At 32.5% G+C, this 10,270-nt stretch overlaps 1 protein-coding gene across 1 annotated transcript; it reads left to right on the top strand.

Annotated features, from left to right (window-relative positions):
- Positions 1-1,267: 1,267 nt before the first annotated feature.
- Positions 1,268-9,719, top strand: LOC107463220 (protein HESO1; the record flags this gene model as incomplete). Its single annotated transcript, XM_016081978.3, is given in 10 exon segments — positions 1,268-1,291; positions 1,408-1,451; positions 2,839-3,027; positions 3,644-3,817; positions 4,217-4,401; positions 4,978-5,073; positions 5,778-5,823; positions 6,096-6,202; positions 6,827-6,928; positions 7,014-9,719. Coding segments are annotated over 9 exon segments (1,845 nt in total). The 3' UTR covers positions 7,941-9,719.
- Positions 9,720-10,270: the final 551 nt, after the last annotated feature.

The following is a 10,270-nucleotide window of genomic DNA, read 5'->3' as shown; positions in this document are numbered from 1 at the left end:
TCTGAATGACTCACACCAAAGTTTGGTAGTCTAGTGGTAGAGCCTTTGCAGCCCATAATATTAGTGGATTAGGCCTAAAGTATATGATACTAATCATATGTTGAAATTTTATTGATGTTAATATATAAACTCACCTTTTTCAATGTTTTTAATGTCATTTTTAATTATATAAATCATTTTAGATCATTCTTGTATTAATAATTAATAATAATATTATTTTTTAAAACTCGTTTAAAAAAATAAGTAAAGAATAAGGTTAACATGCCAGTACATTTTGTATTTAAATGTGTTTGATTTTTTTATTATGACATAGTTAGATAAAAAGAGATACGCATTGAACATGTGTCGAGTATATCATATTTAGATTATATCTACGTATATAAATACAATAATTTAACAAAATATTTATGTATTTCGTAGATTAAATTATTTATTTATTATATTTCTATTTAAATTAATTCACAATCTCATCTAATCAACAAATACTCTTTAGTCTTTTAAGTACATTGATTGAACTATCAATTATCAACTTTCTGATAATTTAAGTATCCCAATTTACAAAATCTCATCATGATATTAACAATTATTTAAGTGGTCAAAATATTTTTACCTAATAACGAAGGAGATTTGTTTTGGGTTCACTATACTCAATACTTATTTGGGTACCATTAATATAAGTTGATAAAAAATTAATTTTTTAATAAAAAATATATATTTTTTATTTTTTAGTATGTTTAGTAAAATTTTAATAATAAAAATTAAAACACTTAAAAATATAATTCAAAAAAATATAAGTTAACAACTCGCCATATCAAATCCTCAAGAAGGTCAAATGATTGTGGTCAGGGTCCAACCCAGCCAAGGTGATATAGGCTTTTTTTTTATTTTAAATACAGTGTTCCCATGACCAAAAACACGAATTTTTTAACCAAAATCAAAAGAGATTTTGTTAACCCTACCAAAAAGATAGATAGAGATTTTGTTTAGAGCCTTTATAAAGATAAAAATTTAATTTCTTACCCCTTCTTTTATGATAAAGAATTATCGTTATTCGTTACCATAAAAAGAAAAGCTGCAAATATTGTAACTGTTAACTGGGAACACAAAAAGGGCAACCTATTTTCACTATTTATGTTCCGCGCGCTTCAAAGAGGAAGAGAAAGAGGCATTGAATGCACACAATAACAAAAACCCTCCAAATCCAAACACAAAACTTAATCATTTATAATAATTGAATCTCTCTCTCTCTCTCTCTCTCTCTCTCGAGTTCGTTATTCTCTCTGCTCGTATCGTAAGTAATTCCTCTTTCGCTCAAATTCATCGCAATTTCACTACGTATTTTCCATTTACATGTGTGTTTTTATATGTCACGCTGAAGCAACTTTTTTTTTTGTTTTGCTTGAATAGTTTTTGGTTAGGTTTCCAGGGAAGAATGGAATCGGCCGAGCAGGGTAATCACTTCATTTAATTTTTCAAGCTTTTTTTTTTTCCTTTTCTTTTTTCTTATGTCTGTTGAATAAATTAATTAATCAAAATGACCTGTCTATATATATATATATATACCCTCTGGGATTTGAATTTAGTGAAAAATCTGTGAATCATTATGCGTGTGTGTGTGTTGATGAAATTGACTAAAATTAAAGTGGATTATTAGAGTGTTGTTAGTAATTGGGTCACCGCCACAAAATTTGTGTCCCCTTAGCTTCACTTTTTAGAAGGACAAAATGTACAGAGAATTTACTGTGGTGTATACATGTTTCCAGCTCCAATTGCATTTTTTTGTATGTTTCTGTCTTTATATTTGTGTGATGTATCAAGTACCAAACACATCCTTAAGGTGCCTTTTTAGGGTCCTAGAAGGGTATACATTGAGTTTGCCATTCTTTCAATTTCAGATAGGCTATAGGGAAGCACACAATTTGGTTAGCCTGTTTCTAAAAAATTGAACTGTGGGCTCCTTTATCCCACTCTTAAGAGGGATTTGAGAGGTTGACACACATTAGGCCTGGGATGCTATGACTTGGGGTGGTGGAATCCTGATGCTGTTGCAACCTAGAGGTGCTGCAGTCAATCAATTATTGGAAATTATGACTTTGAAACGTGTTTTATTTTGTTTGTTATGGCTGTATTTGCCATTATAAAATTTAGTTACCTCGAACCAGTAATATTTAAGCCTTGTTCTATGCTGTCCACTGTAGTGATTCTGTTTCTGTTGAGATTCTATTGACAGTAAACGTAAGAAAATCACTTTCCAAGGAAAATTAAATATAAGCAACAACTCAGACCTCCTGTTATCGGATGCCTGGAGTTGTTGAGGCCAGATCACTTCTGAAATAAACAGGCCTTAAGTCATTAAGATCGAACAGCTCTGGTAAAACCTAAATACCTAATGAAAATTGTTTGAAATCCAAAGACCATAGGCAAGGCCAGTTTGGTATTATAGGCAATAACCAATCCTTGGTAATATGGTACAACCAGTGACCGCTTCTTAAGCGTTTTTGGTGGGAGCAAGATGAGCTGAATTTGATGGTTTGGGCTTGGCCATATTTGGTGGCCATTATAAGATGGAAGGAAATTTGTCGCTTTTTTATTTTATGTGAAAATATTAAATCTTTCATTGTTGGTTTCATATTATTATTGGTGATAATTTTGAAAGTTCATCAAGTATGAAGTAAATATTTTCCATTCTATAGTCTTTCAAACAATGTTTCATGAGAAAAAAGGATTTTAGGGATTCCTATTGTTGTTGTTGGTAACGGTGGCAGTGCTGGTGTTCTAAATGAAAATTTACTGCATTAATTTTTGAAGTAGTAACCTAATTCATTGTTACCCTGCCAGACCTTCTAAAGAAGGCAAAGAGGCTCGAGTTAGAGAAATTAGCAGCAATCACGTTCTCTCCTGCATCTCTTGCTGGTCTAGAAGAACTCCTTCATGATACCTACATTAAACAGATCCCAGAACCAATTGATTACCACAATAGAGTAGATCTAGTTCGCATATTCAATGTGATGGCTCGGGAAATTTATGGTAACTATTTGTTCATTGCTTCCTTCTTTGGCAATTTTTATGGATATTTTGTAGGAGTTTCACAGCATGACTGTATTGCCACATGAATGGATGTAATGCTACTAATTATTTAATCCTTCTTTAATTTAAGTATTAATTCTTTTCACAATTGTGGAATTGAGTACTATTTTACTCTTCTTATTAAAGAAGCAACCTAGGAAAAACAAGTAGTTCTTCATATAGACCATTGAATCTAAACCTTCATGATTCTTTTGCCATTTTGATTCATTTTAACTCATTCATTCTTTCGTTGCTTTCTGCTTTTTTATTCTAAGGATATTATTTCGGGAAAGAAGCATCTTTTGCATTTAAATCTAATAGTTTCAATGTTAAGAGATTTGCGAAAACGCCATTTCTTGTATGTCAAACATTTCACAAATTAAATACTATTATCCGAGACGGATAATCCCCTAATTCCAAAAACAGAAAAAAATTACCATAATTCAAATTAATATGACCTTCTTCTAGTTCTTGGTATGCTTTCCTTATTCTTTCTTCTGTTATTTGTTGATTCAATGTTGGTTAGTTTCTAGTTTTTTTATGTCTTCTTTTTATTGGTTTGTTCCCTTTCTTTCAGGAAAAGGTAATAGCTCCCCTGTTGTGGAAGAATATGGATCATTTGTAATGGATATATTCAATAAAAAAAGTGATCTGGACTTGTCTATCAATTTCCACAATTCAACTGAAGTTGATCGTCAGAGGAAGATTTCAACCCTTCGAAAATTCAATAAGAAACTATGCTCAATCCAAAGTATATTTCTAATGTTAGCATAATGTCCTTTTTTATTATTTGCATTTGTTAGGAGGAAAGTTCTGCATTCGACATTTCCACAAAATTAAGCTAATTCTGGAATTCTATTCAAATGTTAGAAATGAATTTATAGCTTTCTATATAATTTAGCTTAAAACTAGGTCTGATTTTTTGCACTTTGGCTTGACTTGAATCTGATTCATTACAGTCTAATGTAACGAACATTGCATTCATTTTTGCTGAATGAAAATGGTATAAATTGCATGATCTGATATAGTTGAAAATGATTCTCACATCTTGAACTTGATTAGTTCTTTCTTTTTACTAGTTTAAATATGATGAATTTAACATCTTTGATGATATTGTTGGAAATATAACTCTCAAACTTTTGTGTTGTAGGAAGAGGGCATATTACTAGTGTACAGCTTATCATGACTGCCAAGGTGCCAATTATTAAACTTACTGATAGGGGTACAGGTATCGAATGTGATTTATCAGTTGAGAATAGGGATGGCATTGCAAAATCCCGTATTATCCATTCAATTTCTGCCATAGATGAAAGATTTCGGAAGCTATGTTTTCTGGTAATTGAACATATGCCCCTTTTTTTCTTTTTCCTTTTTATAAGACTAATTTGAAATGGAAACAATAAAAAGGACAGCCAAGCCAATGGACAAGCATTATGCAGGGTATGGGGGAAGGGCTACACCCAAAGATGTAATTATTATTGAAATGAAAGCAATATGAAGGGAATTACTATTGAAATAAAGAATTGAGATAAATCACCTAATACCCTAGTTAAATACAGGACTGGATTTGTTTTGAGTATGGTGAATTGACAGTGACGAGATGTCTATGACCATCTGAAAATGGACTACCAGAATTTTATTTTTTCTGCTTTGGAGTTCCAAAGTGAAATGGAAAGACTTAATTGTATAACCAGGTCTTTCGGAAGTTACCATAACTGTCAGTAAACACTTGAATGGCTTTTCTTTCAGTAAAACATGAATTTCACCAACCTTTCTTCGCTGTTGGGCTAGCTTGCACTTCACTAGATTTGCTTTAATTCTGATTTCTGACTGATGAACTTACTGGCCAGTATACTGCTTTTATAACAGTTTTGAAAATGCTTTCATGCTAATGTGATTTTACTATTGTAGGCGAAATCCTGGGCTCAAGCACAGAATATCAACAGTTCTAAAGACCGGACGCTGAATTCTTTATCTATTGTATCACTTGTTGCTTTTCATTTGCAGGTAGTAAACATTTTTAAATATTTGTTTTAAGTACTTATCCCTTTTTGAAGCATTACTTTACTTTCTAGTAATAAAGCTGGGATTTGAGTTTGCTTGGAATGTCAATAGAGTTAATACTTTCTTCAATTGATTCATATTTGGTTATTCATTTCCATCCCTTCTGTAGTGATGGATGTATGTCCATTGAAAGATTTTACCTGTAGCTAAGTGTTTTCTTGATTCCTCTCATATTAGTGGCATTTCACTTGATAATTATATCACTATAGGCTGAAGCTCTAGGAAAACCTAACAACCTATAATTGGTGTATTGATAATAATAAACCCATGCTTCTGGGATTAGGTTGCTGCTAATTTCATAAGAGATTAAGAGATCTTTTGAGTCTACTTTTCTTTTGCTACTAAACTTCCAATCTTCTAAAAAGAAAAAAAAAAGAAAAGAAGGGAAAAAAAAACATTTATAGAAGATGGTAAAGTTGTTCAAACATCAGAATATTCTCTCAAATGTTTTTGAAAAGCACATGTGCAAGTAATATTACAACATAGCTATTCATTTCTGAAGATGTGCTAGATGAACATGGTAGGAACAAGTATTTTGACATTACTTTGTGGCTTTAAATGTTAACAAATGCATAATTTTCTCAGAGGGCCCTAGTGATACATTTTCTGTGTATTTTTTCACATTGTTTCTCTTTATTGCAATGCAGACGTGCAACCCTCCTATACTACCTCCATTCTCTGCGTTACTTAAAGGTACAATTTATATCAACAGGTTATTTATTTATTTATTTATTTTTGTGTGTGCGCATTGTGTTGCATTTGTTAAACACTAAACAGTGGAACCTATTTGTATAATCAAGTTCTAACTCTAGCTATATAGTATTACAATTCCACCCTAATAAAACAACTATTACCAAAAGACAATAAGAACCCCAAAGCTCCAAGAGTCTTAAGATTCCAACACTTTTAGTTTCCTGGATGGACTCTTGTAAACTTTCTTTGACATTTGTACTTGTATGTTTCAGAGGGAGCTGATCCTGAATCTGTTACTAGAGCTGTTAAAAATTATGCCAACTATGGGAAAAAGAACACTGATTCATTGGCTAAGCTTTTCATTACTCTATTTGTCAAGGTAATGTCTTTCCTCCTATGTATAGAGAATTATATTCACTAATACTTTTTCCCTTCGAAATAATAGTTACTTTCCATGTACCCAAAATAAATGGGCAGCAATGTTGTTTTGTATAATAGAAGATTAATCAATTCAATACACACTAGTTTGTGATATTTTGAAGCTACTGTTTTCCTCATTTTCCATCAAGTGTAATCTTTAGTTCTTGAAATGACAATAGAGATCAAATCTTTTGTGACATAATATTTATTAGGACGGTGACTCTTTTATGTTTGTTGCTAGTGTAAAGCAAGGGATATCTTGTAGAAGTCCTCTCATGTGATCACCAACCCCATGCTTTGTTTTCACCATCTTTTGGTGTTAGAAATCAGGATAGAATCATATCATAGAAAAGAGTATCAAATATGATCTCTTAGAATTAGCATTGGTATTTATTGCTATTTTCTTGTTAATATTAGGGTTTAGGGTTTAGGCTTTGTTTCTGTTTGTTTCTTGTTAGTATTAGGGATTTACTATTGAGAATCAAATTAATTTCAAGTGTTCTTTAAAGTACGAAATGTGAAATAGGAAGTTGTTTCAATCTCATGCAATTGTTATGATTTGTTAGTTTCATTCTTGTTGCAGCTAGCATCAGTTGAACAACTTTGGCAGAATGGTTTATGCATAAGCTTATATGAAGGATCATGGATTTTAAAATCTTGGGGTCGTAAATCATATTCAATAAGTGTAATCCACTTCACTTCTATTTCCCTTTTTTAATTTGAAAATTAGCTTATGATGTTTTTGCTCATGATGCTATTTTGTTCAACAGATTGAGGATTTCACAGATCCTTCTCAAAATTTTTCAAGAGCAGTTGGACCTGAAGAAGTAAATACGATATATGGATGTATCCATAGATCTCTTAACTTCATTTTGAGGTTTCTGGATGGCCAGATGCAGGGCAAGGAATTGATGCCTCTTTTGTTTGAGAGACATACTCTTTCTACTTTAGGAGTTGAGGGTATTAGGACTATGAATGAGAATGAGAATAACCTTCCAACTCCAGAAGATGCTTTCCCATCCAAAAGGAGGCGCTTAGAGGGAGGGGTGGTACAAAACCAGGTTGTGACTCAAGGTTCTCAGGGAACAGAACCAGGTAGTGGTGGGATGCAGCCTGGTAAAACTGCTTTTGATAATGCATCTGCATCTTTCACACATAGTACTGGGCATCATTGTTATGATCGAAGGTTAGTTCCTTCTCTTGTTGATGATTATGGTTCTTTTGCAATATCTCATCAAAACACAGTTGCTCCTGTTGGAAATGGTGTAATTCATTCACCCCTTCCTTCAACAAGTCATAATCCACCCATACAACCTCAAAGTGTAAAATTCCTATCTTCTTCTAGAACATCTGATAAAAATTCAGTTGCTGTGATTGAAGATGGTGTAAATTATTCGCCCTCTCCTTCAATAAGTCACGATCTACCCATACGATCTGGACGCATTCCCCCAGTAAATTTCCTAGCTTCTTTTGCAACATCTCATCAAAATGACGTTGCTTCAATAGGAAATGGTTTAATTCATTCACAACCTCCTCCAAGAAGTCGTGATCCACCCATACATTCTCAACGTATTCCCTCAGAAAATTTCATAGCTTCTGTTAGAATGTCTCATCAAAAGGTTCATTTACCCCCTCCTTCGACAAGACATAGTCCATACAGAGCCGAGCATACTTTGCACAATCACAGGAGAATTTAGTTTCAACCTTCTCATGGAGGTTGTTTCTTGTACGTGTATACCTTGTCAAAATTCAAATTGCATTAGCAAATCACCCAATATAGACAACCAATTGTCTATTCTCTTTCTTCTCCCCATTGGTTCTGTCGAGCTAAAGCCTCCTTGGGTTTTGTTAATCAGAATGGGATTTAATTCCCATTTTCTTAGTGTGTAGTGGAACTTGTATTGCCAAAATAGAATCTTCACCTTCTACTGACAAAAGTTTGGTGTAGTGTTAAGCAAGCAGTATTTTCAGGATGACAAACAACATCCAAACCTTAGAGAAGGCAATTGTTGGGAGCATTTAGTGATGATAATCGAGTCTGATATCACACTGATGCCACAAGAGAAAGAAATTTCCCCTTCAATTGCATAAGGGCTCTCCCTGGTGATATAGCATCTGTTGTGTTATGGGTGAAAATGTCCTGACTTGGAAAACTAAGGATGAGAACCAACCAATAAACAGGTAAGGCATGTTTGGTTTGTGAAAACACTTTCTATTTTTATTTTCAGTGTTTCCTATTTTTAAGATTTTGTGAAGGAAAAATAAAAACCAAGTAAAACAATGAAAATCTTGTTTCTTTTTTTTTTCTTTTTAAGTTTTTCATTCACGAAATCCTAAAAGTGAAAAACACTGAAAATAGAAAAAAAAAAACCTAATTTTCCTGTAGTTCAAGAACGTAGAATCCACGGGTCAAATATTAAAGGATAACTCATTTTGTGATTAGCTAGTAGCAATATAGAGCAAGGTTGCATGCTGAAATTTTAACTCTGCGAAAGGTGGAATACTGCACGTAGTACTATGGTCTGGTCTCTATTTAAAATTAGGCAATTCATTGTAACATGTATAGCCTGTGTTTTTGGCATAACTCTGAATTGAGGGATCCTCTTCCCTCCCTTTCCTTAAACTATTGGAACCATTTTAATTTTGAAGTTATAAACTGCTGAATGCTGAATTCTAGTTTATTTATTTATTTATGTTAAATGTTGGATTGATGAATATTTATATACTCTGAAAATTTTTTATGAATTATTTCTCATGTGCCAAATATATGATTGAATGTTTAACAGCAAATAAACTGGGGGACTAGTTTAGCATCAGGTATATAGCCTATATGGATGAGATGTTGCTTGTTTCTTGTCATGAGTCACAAGATCATATATGAGTTGTTACATTCATAATAAAAATATACTAATATTATTCTATTTATTTTTTTAATTTTTTATAATATATGTATAAATATATTTATCTTACCTATTTTAAATAATAAGCCATCTACCGTAGTGGTTTTATCTTCTATTTCACTCTATAGTGTCAACACCTTTCAAGTATGGTTTGCATCTCATTGACTCAATGGACGGAACTCCAACTCAGTGAGTTATCAGTTATTGTACTAGGAGTAATGTGTTGTTAGATTTGTATCTGTGCAATAATTGATCTTCATACTAGTCCTAGGAGATTCATGACTTCGTGTCTTCCTTTTTTTTAACCTCTTGCTTTTCCTTTCATTTTGGTGTCAACTCTCAAATCAAAATTTTGCGAAAGTATTCGGGTCTCTTGTTGTGTTAAAGCTTTTCTCATATATTTGGTTTGTGATTTTGCATGATGTATGTCAATTTTTTTTCTTTCTCAGACAGCCCTTCTTGAAACTTCCATTTTCTTAGCCATTTGCATGACGGATTCCTGTTACCTAATTCCATAGCTTTCTCCTATCCAACTCTCTGATTTGCCAAACTCAAGAATTTGAAATCTTGATTCCTCAGGTTTACTTCTATAGATCTTATTTTCAATTCTTCTCTGGAGAAGAATTGAAAATAAGATCTATAGAAGTAAACCTGAGGAATCAAGATTCCAAATTCTAACTCTCCTTCAAAGATTAAAAGTGTAGACCTCTCATCACTCTGTCCATGTTTATTATGTAGTTTGAATTCCAAATTGGGAGCTTATCTTTTTCCACATTGCCCTATGGCAAGTTAAGCTTTAAAGTGTTTGCTTTTATGCTTTCAACACCTAAAAACACTTTAGATAGAGGTTAACTGAGAGGAAAGTCATTAAGCAACACTATAAAGCAATATAATTTTCCCATAAACCTCCATAGAATGGATTTTATGTTTACACCTCAAATGATTTATAAAGATGTAAGAAACTAAGAATTATAATTTTGTACAGGCATATGGTTTGGCCAATCTTTTGATAAAATCCTAATTAGGATTCATTTCTTTCTTCCTTTTTTAATATCTAAGCATTATACAAATTATTGATTTTCACTTTATTATCCTTAGATTTTGATATGGCTTCTGTTCTAATTTTC

This window comes from Arachis duranensis, chromosome 8 (assembly GCF_000817695.3).
Source record: "Arachis duranensis cultivar V14167 chromosome 8, aradu.V14167.gnm2.J7QH, whole genome shotgun sequence".
In the NCBI taxonomy this organism is placed as follows: Eukaryota; Viridiplantae; Streptophyta; class Magnoliopsida; order Fabales; family Fabaceae; genus Arachis; species Arachis duranensis.
This window is presented reverse-complemented; position numbering and strand designations above follow the sequence as displayed.